This window comes from Bubalus kerabau, chromosome 17 (genome assembly GCF_029407905.1).
Source record: "Bubalus kerabau isolate K-KA32 ecotype Philippines breed swamp buffalo chromosome 17, PCC_UOA_SB_1v2, whole genome shotgun sequence".
NCBI classification, from domain to species: domain Eukaryota; kingdom Metazoa; phylum Chordata; class Mammalia; order Artiodactyla; family Bovidae; genus Bubalus; species Bubalus kerabau.
Window position 1 is genome coordinate 56,502,974 of NC_073640.1, and position 18,578 is coordinate 56,521,551.

At 52.6% G+C, this 18,578-nt stretch overlaps 2 protein-coding genes across 5 annotated transcripts; one reads left to right on the top strand and one right to left on the bottom strand.

The window, feature by feature from the left end:
* Nucleotides 1-2,672: 2,672 nt before the first annotated feature.
* Nucleotides 2,673-11,318, bottom strand: RTN2 (reticulon 2). Of its 2 annotated transcripts, XM_055552746.1 has the most exons (10): nucleotides 11,166-11,318; nucleotides 9,264-9,308; nucleotides 8,670-9,140; nucleotides 8,305-8,562; nucleotides 5,678-5,885; nucleotides 5,177-5,315; nucleotides 4,956-5,025; nucleotides 4,782-4,828; nucleotides 3,450-3,508; nucleotides 2,673-3,172 (listed from the first exon to the last, which is right to left on the bottom strand). In XM_055552746.1, the coding sequence occupies exons 1-10, from the start codon at nucleotides 11,197-11,199 to the stop codon at nucleotides 3,091-3,093; spliced, it is 1,413 nt and encodes a 470-aa protein (XP_055408721.1). In that variant the 5' UTR covers nucleotides 11,200-11,318; the 3' UTR covers nucleotides 2,673-3,090. The 2 variants fall into 2 exon arrangements, with proteins under 2 accessions (XP_055408721.1, XP_055408722.1); XM_055552747.1 differs by lacking the exons at nucleotides 8,305-8,562; nucleotides 8,670-9,140; nucleotides 9,264-9,308; nucleotides 11,166-11,318 and adding an exon at nucleotides 7,605-7,722.
* Nucleotides 11,319-11,878: 560 nt separating this feature from the next.
* On the top strand, nucleotides 11,879-17,007 carry PPM1N (protein phosphatase, Mg2+/Mn2+ dependent 1N (putative)). Of its 3 annotated transcripts, none has more exons than XM_055551545.1 (5): nucleotides 11,879-13,371; nucleotides 14,583-14,700; nucleotides 14,798-14,882; nucleotides 14,967-15,027; nucleotides 16,567-17,007. In XM_055551545.1, exons 1-5 carry the CDS (start codon nucleotides 12,628-12,630, stop codon nucleotides 16,633-16,635), a joined length of 1,077 nt encoding a protein of 358 aa, XP_055407520.1. In that variant the 5' UTR covers nucleotides 11,879-12,627; the 3' UTR covers nucleotides 16,636-17,007. The 3 variants fall into 3 exon arrangements, with proteins under 3 accessions (XP_055407520.1, XP_055407518.1, XP_055407519.1); XM_055551543.1 differs by having other exon boundaries at nucleotides 11,900-13,542; nucleotides 14,777-14,882; XM_055551544.1 differs by having other exon boundaries at nucleotides 11,907-13,371; nucleotides 14,777-14,882.
* Nucleotides 17,008-18,578: the final 1,571 nt, after the last annotated feature.

The window sequence follows — 18,578 nt, forward strand, 5'->3', positions numbered from 1 at the left end:
TCAATCTTTCCCAGCATCAGGGTCTTTTCCAATGAGCGCCTACAGAGTCCCAGACTCAATCCTAGGTACCGGTGATGACAATATTTCTGTCCCCATTGAGCTTAAACACTAGAGATCATCAGTTTTTGCATTTGCATTTTATGGCCGAGGAAAGTGAGCCATAGAAACGGATAGGACCCTACCCTATCCACACAGCCCATCCACGTGGGAAAATAGAAACTGTGCCATCGTAATTATTATCTAAAACAAACAAAAAAAAGTGATCCTTTTATAATCCAAGTCGGTGATCCTTTGACAACAATGTCATTCCCCGACATGAATCTTCCCGTGTCTCCCTTCTCAGCAGAAAAGTCGAATCTCTTACCACAGCTTTACGATCCTGACGATTAGCCCTTTCCACTTCTCTGACCCCATGTCCTCCTACTCCTCTCTCCTCATATACTTGGTTTCTGGCACACAGATCGCTTGCTGCAGACACCAGGCATGCTCGCTTCCCAGGGCCATTGTATCTGTTGACACCCTTGTCTGAGTCTCCTTTCCTCCATGTTTCCATGACTCACTGCCTCCCTTCACTCTGGCCTCTGCTTAAGTATCACCACTTAATGAGGCCTTCCCTGACCACCCAGTTTAAAATAGCAAGCCTTGTCACTCTGTCCCCTTCTTCTCCTGGACTTCTCTCCATCACCCTGATCACCACCTACCCTTGTCTATGTCCATTTGCTTATTGTCTGGCTGCTCCCGCTAAAATAGCGACTCCATGAAACCATGGACTTTGTTTTGGTTCATTTCTGTGTCCCTGATAACTAAAGAGTGCTTGAGCACTTTCCAGATGCTGGCTAAACGTTTGTACAATGAATGCAAGAATATGGGGACTTCCCTGGTGGTCCAGTGGTTAAGGCTCTGTACTCTCATTACAAGGAGGCACAGGTTCCATCCCTAGGCGGGGAAATAAGATCTGCATGCTGTGGGGCAAAAAAAAAAAAAAAAAAAAATCACCATCCTTTTCTGAGCCTCAGTTTCCCCATCTGAAAAACAAGACTAGTGCAACTAGGGGGAATCATAACGAGCAGATGGATATAAAAGCCAGACATGGCACTGTGAGTGACTCAATTAAGACTGTTCCCATCACCAACCTGTTTCCTGCCTCCAGTGGGGGTGCCAAGGATGGGCTTGGGGACTTTAGACATTCTTGGGTCTATAATCTCAACCAGTCCCTCTTCCTCCAGCTTTTGATAAAGACAAATGGACACTTCGTCTTATGGAAAGTATTAATAAAAATATCTTTAGGAAATGTTGCTATTTTATTTGGAAATTTAAAACATTGCCCCTAAAAAAACAAAAACAAAACACTGCCCCTGCTTGCCAAATCCAGATGCAGGAGAAGCCCCTCAAGTACTCTTTCTTTTAAGCAGCAAGCTGCTGCTAGGCAACCCCTGTATACAAAATCTGATACCGTAACTACCGCTCTTATTATTATGTATCTTGTAAAATGTGACATGCCTCACTAGAGGCAAGATTTTAAGTGATGCACAAGTAAACATTTTAAATGGTAATAGTTTTGCGTTTAACTGTTGTCTTCTATTGCTGGCAAGGGATACTGACTTCCTTAGTGGTGGAGTAACATTTCATTTTAAAAGATGTTTGCTTTATTTTTTAATAAACCAATTTAGGGAATTCCCTGGTGGTCCAGTGATTAGGACTCCAAGTGCTCTCACTGCCAAGGGTCCTTGCTTGATCCTTAGTCGGGGAGTTAAATTTTACAAGCAATGTGATATGGCAAAAAAGAACAAAATAGTTAACTAGCAGAACAGGTGATATATAGATCATCAAAGTCCGAGGAACTGAGTGGGATGTAGGTAGCTTAGAGTGACAACTTTTCATTTGAGGAAAGGGAGGCTTCCTGCTCAAGGTCATGTAGTCGAAAGGTAGAGAAGCTGATTCAAGTCCAATCTATTGGCTTGTTGTTGTTTTTCTTTTCCGCTATTTTTTGGCCCTTCTGCACAGCGTGCGGGATCTTATTTCCCCCAGGAGGGATCGAATCCACCGTCCCCTCTGGGGAAGCGCAGCGTCTCAACCACTGGACTGCCAAGGAAGTCTCAAGGTCCCTGGGTCTTTACAGTCGAGCTTCCTGCCTTCTCTTGCCCCGGTTTAGTTTTGGAAACCGAGGCCCAGAAGCCACGAGGCCCTGTGTTTATTCCCAAGGCATTTGGAATAGAGAGAAGTGGGTGGATGAGAGACGTTTGAGAGAGTGAATAGGCGTGGCTTCACGACTGAATAGATGTGAGGGAGTAGGAGCCCCGGGCCAAATCTGGGTCTCCGGCTGGGCGACAACGTGGACAGGAGGGGGCTCCCGGACTTGGAAATCAGGTAGGACCAGGAAGAGGTTTGGATAGATTTGAGGGAGGAGTCCTCCATAAGGCAGCTGGATACATGGGTCTGGTACTCAGGCGAGACGGGGGCACAGCAGGCAGAGTGTGGGGATCGCCTAGTGATGTCTGCCAGGAGTACAGGTGTGGAAAGCGACTGTCAAGGCCTGACTAGCCCTGGGATCCGCTGCCTCTCGGTTCTTCTTCTGCAGAGATGGGGAAGGTTCCTTCTTGAGAATCACTTACACGCTTTTCAGGGCAGGAATATGAAAGCTGGAGGGGGCTGGAAGCACAGGAGGCCTTGGGTTTTCCACAGAAGTCTTTATTACAGTGTAAATCCAAGCTCAGGCCTCCCCTGGGCCCCATGCAAAGCCCCAACGTTGGGGCTAGTGGCGTCAAAAGAGACACCAAGCCCTCACGGCGCCTCCAGCGGTGGGGTCACGGAAGTGCAGGGCGTGCGCCCTATCTAGGCAACTACAAGTCCCAGCAGGCCCCGCGGCCAAGGTGCCTCGCTTTCCTTGGACTCCTAGAGCAGAGCCTCTTGGGAAATGTAGTCCTAGTCGCTCAGGCAATTTGCGCAAACTCCCTGGTGTGAGTGATCCTGACACCCACTGGGAAATGGCTCGGGCTGAGACTGGGAGAGGGCAGGGATGGAAGGGAGATGGAAGAGGGCAGAGGGCTACACGGGGTGGGAGCAGGCGTCCCGCAGGCAGAGACACCTCTTTCATTCGGCTTTGGCTTTGGGTCCGGAGACTGCAGCTGCTACCGAGGCAAGGGCTCCGGTCCCTGGGATCTTAGCTCGGATCCTGAGGGAGAAACAGGTGGAGTCAAGGGGTGGGGCAAGAGAGGATAATTCTGAGAACTAAAGGGAAAACTGAAGAAGGAACTTAGGGCGCAAACCATCCCCAGCCCTCCACCTACTGGCCTGCGATGGAATTGTCTCTTACCTTTTAGGAAGGAGATATTCAACCCCAGGAGATTTAGGGATAAGGAATATGGGGGCGGGGGTGCAAAGGGGGCAAGGGGAACGGTCCCCAAGTTTTCCCATTCCCCATCCCATCCATCTCCACCACATGCACTTACTTAGCTTTGATGTGGCTCAACTGATTGGTCACCAATCCCACATACTGATCAATCTGGGCCTGGGGGAATGAAGAAGAGGGGTGAAAGGAGAGATTGGAGGGGGCTCTTCTCCCTAATTCATTAAGGTGGCTGCTTCCTCCCCCCCGCCTCAAATCAGGAGTTTGAGGGAGCGGCCCACCGTGCCACCTTCAACTCTAAACCTAATAAAATACCCTTGGAAGTCAGAAGTCCAAGTTGAAGTGTCAAACTGATTGGACCGTACTCTGTGTAGGAAGGGATGATGGGTAGACACAAGAATTTGCCAGTGAGTTTGTGTCCTGGGCACTATTGTTAGTCTTTGAGATGTATGTATGTATGTGTGTTTAGGGACAGCATAAGAGCAGAGGGCATTAGTGTTGCTTGTCAAGTCCCTGAGTGGATTGATTTAAATACTAGTTTAATTCACAACATTAGCTGACTTTGTGAGTCTTGGTGATTCCAGCATGTGAGGGAGTTAGTTAGGACTATATCCCTGGCAAGGATGGGCATCACTGGGCTCTCAGCTGTGCTGAAGAATGTCAAAATGGAATGCAGTCCATCTGTCTGTCTCTGGATAGGATGTATGTCAGTTGGCCCTGGTTCTGTCAGTGTTCTGGGTAACAGACATCCCACCTGATTTAACTGAAATGTCAGTCCCTCGCAGTTTCAGCGAGTGAGGGCATCAGTCAGTCCACCTGATTGGCTGAGATGGGTGCCAGTCAGACCCAGGCTATGTGTAGGGATAGACGGCATCAGTCTGTCTGTGTGTCTGCAAATGGAATATGTGTTTGTCAGTCCCTGGTGGTATCACAGGGACAGAGGGTATCAGGCTGTCAGGAGGAGGCATTCATCTGTCTGCCTGTTTCTAACTAGGATGAGTGTTGTTTGGCCTCCTGCTGTGTTAGGGAGAGAAGACACCAGTCAGGCTCCTTCTCGGGAGCTAGGACATGTCAAGGCAGGCCTTGCATCATTGTTGGGGAGGAGCATCGGTGAGTCCACTTGCCTTGGGTTGGGATACATCAGCTAGATCCTGGCTCTGCCATTGGCTCTGTCATGGGACACCAAATCAAAATGCCTGTCTCTGACTATTGAAATGTATTAGGTAGGCTCTAGCTGCATGGAGGAAGGGCAGCAGGCAGACCACCTGTGCCTGGCACGTGTCAGATCCTGACTCTGTCAGGGTAGGAACACCAGCTGGTCCTCTCTTCTCTGGCTGGGACATTTGTCATCGACCCTGGCTGATGGGGGGCAGGGGGTGATCAGACCAGTAGTGTTTGGTTGGGGTACTGCCAACTGAAGGCCTGTCACACTCACCTGGTGCTGTCGATATAGCAGAGGGACTGTGAATACACCGATCACTCCTGCGGGCACAGAGATGGGGGGTCAGGGTCCTCCCCGGAGATTAACAGTTCCATTCATAACCCTGTCCCCCAACAAGCCCCAGCGCCCCACCTCCCCACCGTGCCCTCCACAGCCTTCCCAGCTCACCCAGAATGAGAAGAGTCAAACCATTGAAGACGGCACCCACGAAGGTCAAGATGTAGAAGAGAAGGGCCAGCTGAGGGTGAGGGTGAGGGTCAGCAGAGCCTAGAGGGTGCACCCCAGGCTGGGAACTCACACAGCAATGGCCCTCCTCCCCCTCCACCCCATCAGGGGCAGGCAGGTGAATGCTGGGGACCCAGGAGGGAGGTGGGGGTGCTTCAGGGCACCTTGAGGGAGTCCACGAGGTCTTCTACCAGAAAGAAATGCCGCAGCTGTATGGCCGCAGAGACAACATGGGAGGCAATCTGCTGGGACAAACGTTCAGTCTGCTCCCGAGTCAGGGTCAGGTCCACGTCCAGGTAGGCCCTGAGAGAACAGAGATGTGTGAGGCAACTCGGCAGGTGGAGGGGGCCCAGGCTGAGGGGGATGCCCAAGACAAGGACAAGAAATGAGGGTTGGGGAGGAGGCCAGGTGTAGAGGGGTAGGGTGGAGGTCAGGGTCAGGAGATGGGATCAAGGATTAAGGATCAGAGGTTAGGGTCAGAGGTCAGGGCTGGAAGCCAAGGGTCAGAGTTCGGTTTAATGTCAGGGTATCAGGTTGGAATTAGGAACAGGAAGAGGATGGGTCGGGGCCCGAGTGAGAAGTCAGTGCCTGATCTGAGGTCATGGGTCAGCTCTGGGGTCTGGACAGAGATAAGGGCGGGGGGGGGCCGGGCCGGGGCTTCTCACTGGAAGGGGTTGGCGCCGTCCCCCCGGTGCACGGCCTGCAGCACTTTTCGGTAAACCCTGAGAGAGATGGTGCCGCAGAGCAGCAACAGGGCCACGTGGGCGGCCACGGACACGATGCTAAAGTGCAGGAGGCTTAGCAGGGAGACCATGAGGCCTGTGAAGACCACTCCTGACGTCTTCGCATCCTTCCAGTGCAGCAGGTCCACCACTGTGGAGGGAGGGGGTGGTGATCAGGCTGGGGTGTGGAGCTGCCCTGGCTGACCTCTTGACCTCGTATTTCCTGTCTCGGGGCTGAACCATGACCTCTTGACACACCTGTGGGAGCCTTAACCCAATTTCCAGATTTTTATTTGTCTTCTTTTATTCCATGCTTGGGCTTTCCTGGTGACTCAGACAGTAAAGAATCTGCCTGCCAGGTGGAAGACCCAGATCCCTAGGTCAGGAAGATCCCTTAGCGAAGGGAAAGGCTACCCACTCCAGTATTCTTGCCTCAAGAATCCCGTGGACAGAGGAGCCTAGCCAGCTACAGTCCATGGGGTCACAAAGAATCAGACATGACTGAGTGACTAACACTTTCATTCCATGCATGCCTCCTGGAAAACCCAAGTTAACTGTCTAGCAAGTCCCCACAAGCTTACTCCTTATTATGTGTGAACAGAAGTTTGGGTGAAAAAAATCATTCTTCTGCATCATGTATATCTCACTCTACTTTTTCTCCTAGAATTCTCTTCTGGTCAACTGGAACAGCTGTTAGTTCATTCTTTTTAAGGGCTACACAATATTCCATGGTGTAGCTACACCATTATTCATTTTATTCAACCACATATCTATTACCAGACCATTTCTTTTGTTTCCTCCCCCCATCCCCTTCCTAGACAGTACTGCAAACAACAGCCTCCTGTAGATATTCTTACCTCCGGGAGGTTCTGTTTCTGAGATACAATCCCAGGGGTCAAATCGCAGGGTGGACTAATTTTGTATTTTCAAGTATCATAAATTTTATTGGATTGCTTACAAACAAGAGTCTAACAATCCTTTTTTCTGTGAAATGAAAGTGACCTTTTCCCAGCATCCTGCCCAGCAATGGGTGTTACTGTTCTTTTTATTTTATGCACCCTGAGGGGTATAAAGTAACATCTCCCTGATACCCCTACCAACACATATATCTAAGTCCTAAGTGTATTAATGACATCATTCTCCTTCCTAGGCTCTAACTCAAATTTCTAACTCACCTCCCAAGCCCAGCCTAAGCTTTGATCAGTGGCCTTTGGACTCCAACCCTCATCTCACGCATCTTAACTTTTAACAGCTCTCCCTATAATCTGCTCCCCTTTGAGCCCTGAACTGAGAGCCTGATACCCTGCCATCTATTTCTGGACAGTTTCCATCCTACCACCCTTACTGCAATCAAACTGACCCATCCCAACCAGTCCCCCTCAGAGTCTGACTCTCCTCACTTCTGCATCCTCCCTGTACACATCCTCCCATCTACTGTAACTAGGGTAGGTCTCCCCTCAACCCCTCCCCTGCAGGCTCCCCAAGGCCTGGGCCATTGGGTGGGGGAGGGGCCGGGTCGTCTGAGGCGGGGGCTAAGTTTAGGCACGCTGAGGGGAGGGAGCCTCTCCCGCAGCTGTGCTGGCCTGTCCGGCTACTGAGTGACAGCGCCGCCTGGACCAGAGGCTGGGGGAGGGGGCCTCGCTGCTCTCGGGCCCCAAAGCTCCGGCTGGAGAGAGAGGGGACCCCACACTCCCACCACGCCCTCCCTAGGTACCCCCACAGCCCCTCAGCCCCAGCCTGCATTTCTGGGGAATCTGGGACCAAGAGGAAACATTCCCCCAGAGTTGAGGGCGACAAAAGCAATCTGGGGCCCTTTCCACGGTCCCCCAGCCCTCGCGTCCCAGCGCCCCAGCCCGCCCCGAAAGCCCACCTTTACTCCCCATCTCGGCTCCTCCGAGTGAGAGGCTACAGACACCGCTGCTTCTCAGGGATTTTGCCCACTTCAGTGGAACCGGGAGGGAGGGAATAGGGGGCGGGGCCCCCTTTGTACCCAGCCAATGGCTCTCCATAGAGGTGGGAACTATTCCAAAACGGTGTGGCTCTCTTTGTAAACAGCCGAAAGCAGGGATGTCTACAACCAATCTATAGGAACCGTTCATGGAGACTGAGCATACTTTAAGGCAAGGCGGGTATATTTACAATTTGCCAATGCTAGTGGTCAGGGAAGAGGAAAGGTTTTAAAAGGCTCTGAGTTTACTTTTACGAGCCCGGTGGCCACATTCAAAAGAGACTTTTCAGGGATTTGGCCTATCCAAAATCAGCCTCTAGGGGGAGCACTACAAAAGAGGGATTTTTTTTTTTTTTTTTTTTAGCAATTAGCCAATCCCAATCCTAAACCCTCAGTGGGAGGGCTAATTTCTCGAGTGGGAGGGGCAGCTATTTAAAAAGAGCCAATGGCAATCTTAGGTAACGGGACTTTTTTTAAGGGTAGAGTTTATAATGTCCTGCCAAAAGGAATACCTGCTCCGTTTCTCTACTCTCCTCCGCTCCTTCGCGAGTTTGGTGCCTTTAAATATCAATCCTCCACCCTCCCAGTGGTCCAAAGTAGCACTTTTCCTCCCGGAGTTTACCTAGAACTTGTGATTCCAATGTGAATTCTGATTGGTCCGTGCTAGCGAGGCACTGTCCCGTGATTGGCTCCCGCTCCAGCTGCCCCCAGGGCTCTTCCTCCTTCTCGTCAGGCAAGGGCTCATCCAGCCAAGAGTTCGAATCCCGGGATCGAGGTGGGGATGGGGTGGGGGTCTGGGGGATCCCAGAGACAGGGCTGGGCTGTGGAGTAAAGACTTCCAGCGGCGAGGACTGAACGAATGCGAGTGGTAGGTCCAATTCTGTTGAGTTAGAGAGAGAAGGCTGTGAGCTTTCGCTTTGGAGGTGCCCTAAGGAAAGAAACCACCCACCCCTTGTGGCTTCAGTCTCAGCACCTCAGACATCTCACCTTTCCCAGCCTCTCCAGCCACTGATCCTTCGGGCTCCTCGTCTTCCAGTGGAGTGGAGCTACTGGTGGCGGAGTCCTCCCCAGTCCCTGCTCCCCGGGTCGCCCAGCCCAGTTGATCCAGCTGGAGCCCCAGGTCCTCTGGGGGGCGCTCAGCTGGAGGGGCAGAACTGGGGTCACCTCGACGCCCGGGCTCCGGGGATTGGCTCAGGCTGGGGATGCTTTCCAAGCTGTCGCCCAGGCCGGGCTGAGGGGCCGGATCTCGCGGCTCCGAGACTGAGCGGCCCTGGGGCCGTGGGCGGCGAGCGGCTGAATCCCTGCGAGCCCCAGAGCCCACCACACCGTCGAAGGCGATGTAGGAGAAGGTCAGCTCCCGCGGAGTGCCCCAGTCCTGCGACGTGGTCTCCTCCTCGTCGTCCTCCGAGAATTCCCGGGCTGTATGCAGCTCCCGAAAATCCGAATCATCGTTCCCTCCTGCCACGAGCAAAGGAGGGCATGAGCTCCTCTGACGAAGACCCTAACCCACTCCCCTTAATCCCTTGGCCCAGCTGTGAGCCCCCTTCAAGTTCCACCCTCACATCCTCCCTCTTTGTTTACCTTCTGTGGAGTCAGGGGTAGATGAAGCTGTAGACGGAGCTTCTTCTGCAAGAGGAAAATATTGAGGACACTTAGAAGTTTAGACTGCCTGAGTTACAGTAGTGAGCCAGTCCTGGAAACTTGTCTGAATTAAGGAATCTTATAATTTTCATCACAGGACCTTTAGAACATTCTGTATACAAACTGTAAAACCTTCCTATCCCTGTTATCTGAAGCTCAGTCTTGGAAGTTCAAATCCAGGAATCTTGATCTTAGAGTCTTCAAGCGTTGCTTCACTCGTGTCTGACTCTTTGCGATCCCATGGACTGTAGCCTGCCAGGCTCCTTTGTCCATGGGATTCTCCAGGCAAGAACACTGAAGTGGGTTGCTGTGCCCTACTCCAGCGGATCTTCCCAACCCAGGAATCAAACCCGTGTCTCTTATGCTTCCTGCATTGGCAAGCGGGTCCTTTACCAACAGCGCCACCTGGGAAGCCCTTCGGGATTTTAGGAGGCTTTTAGGAGGTTTCAATTCATTAATTCTTTCAACAACCATTATTTGAGTGCTTAATAAATTCCAGTCACTATTTTAGATCCTGAAGATACAACTGTAAACAAAGCCCCTAGTCTTATAGAGCTTACACTCTATAGGGGAGATAGACACAAATAATTAAACTTATGGTGTTGGGTGCTAAGTGTATGGAGAAAAATCAAAGTAAGGGAAGAGAAAATAAGGGGATGCTATTTCAGACAGGTTGGTGAGGAAGACTCCTTGGATGACATCTGAGAAGAAATCTGAATGATGTGATGAAGCCATGAGAATATCTAGGGAAGAGTCTTCCAGGCAGAGGGAAAAGCCAGTGCAAAGGCCCTGAGGCAAGCACTAAGCTTTGCATATTTGAGGAACAGAGAAGTATGCAGATATGACTGGAACAGGGTGACTGATGGGAAGATGATGGGAGATGAGAGCAGAGACGTAAGGTGGGGGTGGGGTGGGGAGAAGACGAAGGGCCTTCCTTTGTAAGCCCAGGTAGAGACAAGATCTTATAATGTAGGGATGATACGCTAAAACGTTGAAATAACAAATTCTTAGAATCTTGGCATCTGGACTCCCAAGACATACAAGTGGCTAGGTCAGTGTTGAAATCCCCAGTTTTCAGAACCTCGGGGGTGTGAGACAGAGAATGTTAGACGAGGACCGTTAGAGCTCTGGGCTCAGAAATCATGAGGCTTAGACAAGGCTCAATTTCAATTATGGAATTCAGCCTCTCAGAGCTAGCTTGGGGCTTTGCCTACAGGAGATGCTCAATACCTTTTGGAAATTGAAATCGCATACCCCCCGCCCCCACCTCATTTCCTCAGATGGGGAATAGGAGACCAGGAAAGAAAGACCTGGAGGGGTAAAAACAGCTAAGGATCCAGGAGTCCTAGCCCTAACCCAGAGATTGGCTGTTTCCTGGGGACAGGGGATTGGACACTTCGGGTGAGCCCGGAGCTGCCTCTGATTCTGGGCAGAAAACGGAGGTGGGATGCGAAGATGGGTGATGCGGGGGAGGGGGAATCAGACCCCTCTTCTCCATCCTGACTCTACCCCTCCCCGCCGGCTGCGGCCAGCACCAGGGCGAGGGGACAGCTCCTGGAGAGCGTCCTCATGCCCGGGCGGAGCCCCGCGGCGCATCCAAGCGCCCAGCGCGCCCCCCGTCGGCTATCTCAGTGCCCCCAACCTCTGCTCAGTCTCACTCAGATTCTCCGGGTCAAGTCGCCCCCACCGTTGCTAGAACATGGGGGACGGCAGATCTTCCTTTGTCTCCTTCACCTCCTCCTCTATCTCGGCTCTCCCGCGGCCCAGGTCGGAGGGGAAACCGAAGAGGAGCCCACCCGGGCCTCTGGGCCCCACACCAGGCCTGAGCCTCCCCCTACTCACTGCAGTGGGCGAAGACCGGCAGGACCTGCCCCATGGCCCCCCTCGGGCCTGCATCGGGACCCCCGCCCACTCCGGCCACGCCGCCTTGGGCCTGGGGCCGCGAGCGCTCATCTCCGCCGCGCCCAGGACGCCGCCGCCGCCGCCGCCATCCTCGCCGCCTCCTCCTGCCGGGCCGCTCCAGCAGTCGCCGCCGCCGCCGCCGCCCTCAGTTCGGCTCGGCAGGGGCGGGCGGGGCCGCTGGCGGGGGGGGGGCCACTGCAGCGCGAGGGCAAGGGGCGGGGCCACAGACCGGGGGGAGGAACCTGAGGGAGGGCGAGGGGGCGGGGAAAAGCGCGGGAGGATGGAGGGGTGTGGTCTTTCTAATAGAGGGGCGGAGCTAGGGCGGTAGGCTACTGGTCGAGAAGTCGTGGAAGGCGGTCTGAACGGCGGGGTCTAGCGAGAGGAGGGCGGGGCCTTTAGTGGGAGTGAAGTGGGGGCCGAGGGTGGGGTGAGGGGCTCAGCGAGATAAGGATGCAGGAGCCTAGGCGGAGAGGATGGAGGCGTGGAACTCAGAGCCGGTTCTGGTGGAGCTAGAGGTGTCAATGAAGGGAGGGTACAAAGATTCTACCGCTGGGAGGTAAAGGTACGAGCTTAGAATCTCAATGGGAGTGGGAAAGGGGGCGGGAAGAAGCTACTTGGAAACTTTTGAGGCAAGGGGAGGAGCTCAGACTTGAAGGGCCTTAAACTAATTTAGAATTATTCAGAGTTGGGCGGAGTCAGTCCGAGACAGATGAGCTAGAGGCGTGGCCTAGGGGGAATAAGGCAGAACAAAACAAGGGAGATGGTGTGGCTCAGTAGAGGAGCGCAATCTGGAGTGAGGGGGCTGGGCCTGTAGCTAAGAGGCGGAGCTAGAGTCCAGTCGGGGATAGCAAATATTTGGAGCCACTGTATGTATGAATGGATGGGCGGGACCTGGAAGAGAAGCGACTGAAACCCGGGGACTAGACCGAGAGCGAGAGGTCGAAATAAAGAAGTTAAGAGTTGAAAGCTTTTGAAACCCGGGATGGGACCACTGATATGGGAGAAGATTGGACAGAGCAGGGCTGGGTACCCGAAGCCGAGAGTTGTGTTGAGAATACAGATTCTAGAAATCGTTTCCCGATAACATTGTTTACTTCTATGACTCGGTTTCCTCTTCGGTAAACTGGAGATGATGATGTAAAATTATGTGTAGCTGTGATCAGTGCTAGATTGGCACTATTGTCATTTTCCTCTGATCCAAACCCAAAGCCTCGCTTTGAAGATGCGGAAGAGGGAAGCCCTAAGAGTTCAACCCTTTCTAGTGACTTGAGTGCAAGTCAAGGGCATAGGAAGGAGATTTAGGTGGTTTAAAATGTCACAAGGCAGGGGATTAGTGAGCGGGTGGGGCGGGGATGGTTAGCAGGTGCAGAGGGTGGAGTCTTCCTGATCCCCAGGCCGAAGGATGGCGGCCCTTGCCCGCCTGCTGGAACGTCTCCTTTGGCCAGCCCGCAAGGAAGAGGAGGCGGAGGAAGAAGAGGAGGGATGCAGGTCTCCCAACCGGCCTCAGTCCCTCCTAGACGCGCCGCGTTGCGCCCAGCGGCCGCACGGGGGTGCGGCGGCTGCGTGGGGTCTGCGCTTCGGGGCTAGCGCAGTGCAGGGCTGGCGTGCACACATGGAGGACGCTCATTGCGCTTGCCTTGCGCTACCTGGGCTGCCCCCGGGCTGGGCTTTCTTCGCAGTCCTCGACGGCCACGGCGGGGCAAGAGCCGCCCTCTTCGGCGCGCGCCACCTGAAGGGCCAAGTACTTGAGGCTCTGGGCCCGGAGCCCAGCGAGCCTCAGGGCGTGTGCGAAGCACTGCGCCGCGCCTTTCTGAGCGCAGACGCGCGCCTGCGTGCGCTCTGGCCCCGCGGCGAACCGGGGGGCTCCACCGCTGTGGCGTTACTGGTTTCCCCGCGCTTTCTGTACCTGGCGCACTGCGGTGACTCTCGCGCGGTGCTGAGTCGCGCCGGCACCGTGGCCTTCAGCACCGAGGACCATCGGCCCCTCCGTCCCCGAGAACGTGAACGCATCCATGACGCGGGCGGCACCATCAGCCGCCGGCGCCTCGAGGGCTCTTTGGCAGTGTCCAGAGCACTGGGAGACTTTGCCTACAAAGAGGCTCCGCGAAGGCCCCCAGAACAACAACTCGTTTCCGCGGAGCCTGAGGTGACCGCCCTGGCACGCCAAGCGGAGGACGAGTTCATGCTCTTGGCTTCTGATGGCGTGTGGGACGCGATGTCCGGGTCTTCCCTAGCGGGACTGGTGGCATCGCGCCTCTGTTTGGGCTTGGCCCCAGAGCTTCTCTGCGCGCAGCTGTTGGACACGTGTCTTTGCAAGGTCCTGGGGGCGGGGCTTGAGGTCTTTGAGGGAAGAACCTAAGGGCTTAGGGAAGAGGAGCTTTGATGGAGAGGCTAAAGTAAAACTAGAGGATGGGTGGGGCTCCATTAGGGGGCGGGGCCTGCAGGAACGGGGCAGGGTCAAAAGATGCAGAGGGCGGAGACTGAGGGAAGACTGGAGACAAGATGGGATGGATAGATACTCGGAAGGATTTAAGAGAAACGGCGTGGTCTTTTGGAATGGGACAGCTCTTAGGGCTTCCCAGGTGGTTCAGTGGTAAAGAATGCACCTGCAATATAGGAGATGGAGGAGACACAGGTTCGATTCCTGGGTTGGGAAGATCCATTGACGTAGGAAATGCCAACCCACTCCAGTATTCTTGCTGGGAAAATTCCACGGACAGAGGAGCCTGGTGGGTCACGGTCCATGGGGTCGCAAAGAATCGGATATGACTGAAGCGACTAAACACAAACGCTTAGGCCTAGAGGTGGGTACTGAGGTGTGATTAGTGGCAGAAGGAAGAGCAGCTAAACAGCAAAGTGCGAGGAGCTTTGGAAAAGAGAAGTTGTCGTTGCTGTAGCTCAGTCATGTCCAGCTCTGCGACCCCATGAATAGCAGCACACCAGGCTTCCCTGTCCATCACTATCTCCGGGAGTTTGTTCAGACTCATTTCCATTGAGTCGGTGATACCGTCCAACCATCTCATCCTCTGTTGCCCACTTCCCCTCCTGCCCTCAATCTTTCCCGGCATCAGGGTCTTTTCCAATGAGTCGGCTCTTCGCATCAGGTGGCCAAAGTGGTTCTCCTTGATAGGGTGGGCTAGGACAGCAAGAGAGGGCGTGGCCTAAGCAATTGGTCTTTGTGAGAGGCTTGCTTTAGAGTGGCAGAAGGGTGGGACTTTCGAGAAATGTGCATAACCAGATTGGGAAGGGGGCACTAGAACAAGGGGAATGTTCAGAAACTGCTGCCCAAGGCATAGAGCCCTGTGCTGGGGCCCTCACGCATGTTCCACCAGGCTCTCTTTCCTCCACCTTCTCCAGGGCAGCCTGGACAACATGACCTGCCTCCTGGTCTGCTTTCCGGGGGCTCCCAGACCTTGTGAGGAGGCCATCAGGAAGGAGGTACTGCTCGATGCAGCCCTGGGACGCAGAGTTGCAGGTGAGCGGTGTAGGGAGTCCAGCAGAAGGGGTTGTCTGCCAGCCGAGCACCCCCACAATTCTTGTCTCTTTCTCAGAGCTGTGTGCTTCTGCCTCAGAGCCCCCCAGCTTGAACACAGTTTTCAGGACTCTGGCCTCTGAGGACATCCCGGATTTACCTCCTGGGGGAGGGCTCTACTGCAAGTGAGTTGGGGTAGGGTAGGTTGGAATGGGAGAGTTGCTGGCCGGAGGAGGATGCCCTCCTGAAGGCCTTCCTTTGCTCTCTAGGGCCACAGTCATCGCTGAAGCTTATTCTCAGTTCTGCCAGGCCTCAAGACAGCGCTGCGTGGTAAGGACCCTTGAACGTTTTCATAGAAGCATGTAATTCAGGCCCCCACCCGATTCCTTTAAGTGATGGGGCAATTGCAGCCAGAGTGGATTTGCCAGATATATCAATAAATTCTCACGCCTGTTCCTGAAGAACTGTGATAGGTATGTGTGGGAAGGTGGCTGGTGGGATCGGAAGCAGAAGCAGATAAGAGATTGTGCTTCTTCTCCAAGAAATATGCCTCTGACTTTGCTCCATCATTGGGAAAGACCCTGAAGTTGGGAAAGATTGAGGGCAGGAGGAGAAGGGGGCAACATAAGATGAGACGGTTGGATGGCATCACCGACTCAATGGACATGAGTTTGAGCAAACTCCCGGAGATAGTGAAGGAGGTGGAAGGCTGCCTGCTGCAGCCTATGGGGTCACAAAGAATGGGACATGACTTAGCCACTGAACAACAACATTGCTCTGTGAAGCGCCATCATCCCAAGCACCACCCCCTCCATCCAGGAATAAGGCATAAAAATTCACGGAACGTTGATGACCAACCTGACTGCACTGCGGAAACCACCAGGACATCTCTGAGGGTGGTCTAGGTCTTAGAGGAGAGAGGTTGTGGATTGGGCCCAGATACCCCATTTGGGGGGCTTCCCTAGTGGTTCAGACAGTAAAGAATCTGCCTGCAATGCAGGAGACTTGGGTTCGATCCCTGGGTCGAGAAGATCCCCTGGAGAAGGGAATGGCTACCCACTCTAGTCCTCTTGCCCGGAAAATTCCATGGACAGAGGAGCCTGGTGGACAACAGTCCATGGGATCACAAAGCTTATTTGAAGATGTCCAAGGAGGTGGTGGGTGAAGCCATATAAACTAAGGTACAGGGTGGAGGTCTGGGAGGAAATATGAGAATGGAAACTGGAAGGCCTTTGCAGGGCAGAGAAGGGAGCTGGGTTATTTATTACTCTTTGGCGGGGGGTATGGATAATTTCTTAGCAGCAGAAAGGAGAACTTAGTAAGGATTCTTTTGATTTGTGAGTGCCAGAAACCTCATTCAAACTGCGAATACAAAGCAGAGAATTTACTGGTCCGTGTAATTGAAGAGTTCAGGGACTTAAGGCATGACTGCATCCAGTTGTCAAATGATGTCATGCGGTTAGTTTTATTTTCTCTGAGTTGGCTTCATTTCCTGGCAGGGTCTCCACACGACGTGGCACAGAGTTTCTGCTCCAGGCTTAGGTCCCAGGAACCTAACATCCCCAGTGGGGAGAGCAGGCGTTTCCCAGTAGGGGGCAGCCGCGGTTCCAGAGCTGCTTCTCATTGGCCACACTGGGTCAAGTGCTGGACCAGTGTCCGTGTCTCTGATTGGCCAGGCTGGGGTCACAGGTCCATCCCTTAGTGCCTGCCTTGGGGTCCCCTCGCCCTAAAACAAAGGGGTTGAAGAGATGAGGAATGTTGATTCCTCAAAGGAAAAAATAGGAACGGAGCATTCAGAACACCAGGGAGTAAATACCGAGAGGCAAGAAGGGGTTCCTATTCACCGTCTTCCACGTTTTGTTTTTACAGAAGGGGCAGAAAGGGGCTGAGGAGACCACTGGCGCCCATTCAGTCTCTGCCTTGCACTTGGAGGCTTAACAGCTGTCATCCTTTGAGGACCGTCTGCCCAGCAGGGACCTCAGCGGAATTAAGGAAGAGAACTCCCCTTCCCCAGTTATGAGACCAGCGGAAGGAAGAGAAGCTGATGGAGGAACCCCAGAATGTTTATTTCCCTTTCTCCTACTTCCCTCTCATAAGACGTCTTATGAGAGAAGGGAAATTCCACCCACAAGCTAGACCGAAAAAAAAAAAAAATCCAAACCCCCAAACCAAATGTCTAATAATTAGAGCTGACTGGACTCTGAAAAACACCCAGTTCAATAACCTTCTCTTTGCTTCCTATTTTTCATCTATTTGGCAGGAAGGTTGGGGAAAGTTTTTATGATTAAATTTTAATTACATAATTCAAAATATATTTTTCTTATTAAAAAAACATATGCATTATTTGCTCAGTCATTTGGCAAATATGTATGGGGCACCTACTGTGGGCAAAAGGCCCTGCTCATAGCCATCAACCTGGCAGACCCACTGAAGTTCCTCCCCCTGGAACTTCCTGCTGGGGGGTGTTGGGGGGGTGGGGGAACAGCAAACAAGGGAACCCATAACAAGGTCATCTCAGACACTGACAAGGGTCTTAAAAAAAAAAAAAGGAGATGGGGGATGTGATTAAGAAAACGTCTAGGGGAGCTATGTTGGTTTTTTACATTGCTATCTATGAGTAGTCAGTTCACTTGGTTTGAAATTCACAGGGCACAAAATGGTGTACAATGACAAGTCCCCACCCATAGTCATCATTCCATTTTCCACCTGGGGATGGTTGCTTTAGACAGGGGGGTCTGTGAACACCTCTGAGGAGGGGACAACTGAGTAGAAACGTATCAGAGAACTAGTCAGCCACGCAAAAACCCCTCGGGGCAGAAGGAACAGCTAGTGTGAAAGCCTAGAGGAAAGATTGAACTTGACATTTTCTTTTTTTCTTTTTTACAATTTTGCTTGCACTGGGTCTTCATTGCTGCCCAGGGGCTTCCTCTAGTTGACAGCAGTGAGCGAGGGGTTCTGTAGTTTCAGGAGCTTGGGATCTAGGGCACGTGGGCTTCAGTAGTTGAGGCATATGGGCTCAGCAGTTGAGCTCAGAGGCTCTAGAGCACTGGGCTCAGTAGTTGTGGCGCATGGGTTTAGTTGCCCTGAGGGCATGTGGAAATCTTCCCCCCTACCGTGTCTCCAGCATTGGCAGGTGGATTCTTAACCACTGGACCAGCAGGGAATTCCCAACCTTGGCATTTTTGAGATGAGGCTTGAGATTATGATCATCCAACTCTCCATGATGCCATTCACTGTCCTATTGGTAATCCCTGCAATGAGTTTGGAGTGGATTTTTCTAGACCTTTTATTGGGCAAGTACACACACGTATATGGTACCTTAAAGTGTTTCCTTGATTTTTACTCATACCCTATGTATCATTTGGTACTTTGTTTCCTTTTACTCAATAATGTATTAGAGCCTTCTTTCATGCCACTTGCACACACCTCATTCTTTTTAGCTGCCTCTCAGCACTTCAGACGAGATATGGAATGGTTTCAACACCCATCATCCTCTTGATGGCTATTTAGGTTGTTTCCAGTTTCTTACCCTTGCATTGCTGCTGCCATAAAGATTCTTGATCAGACTCCTGTGTACACATGCAAGAGTTTCTCTAGTGCAGGGGTCTCGCCACCTGTTTTGTACAGCACTTGAGCTAAGAATGATTTTTACATTTTTAAAGGGTTGTAAAAAAATACATAAAAGAGGCCCTATGTCTAATATACTTAAAATATTTACTATTTGGACTTTATTTATTTGGCTGCTCTGGGTCTTACTTGCAGCCCGTGCGATCTAGTTCCCTGACCAGGGGTGGAACCCGGGCTCCCTACTTGTGGTCTTAGCCTCTGGACCACCAGGGCAGTCCCTATTTGGATCTTTACCAAAAAATTTGCTGACTATA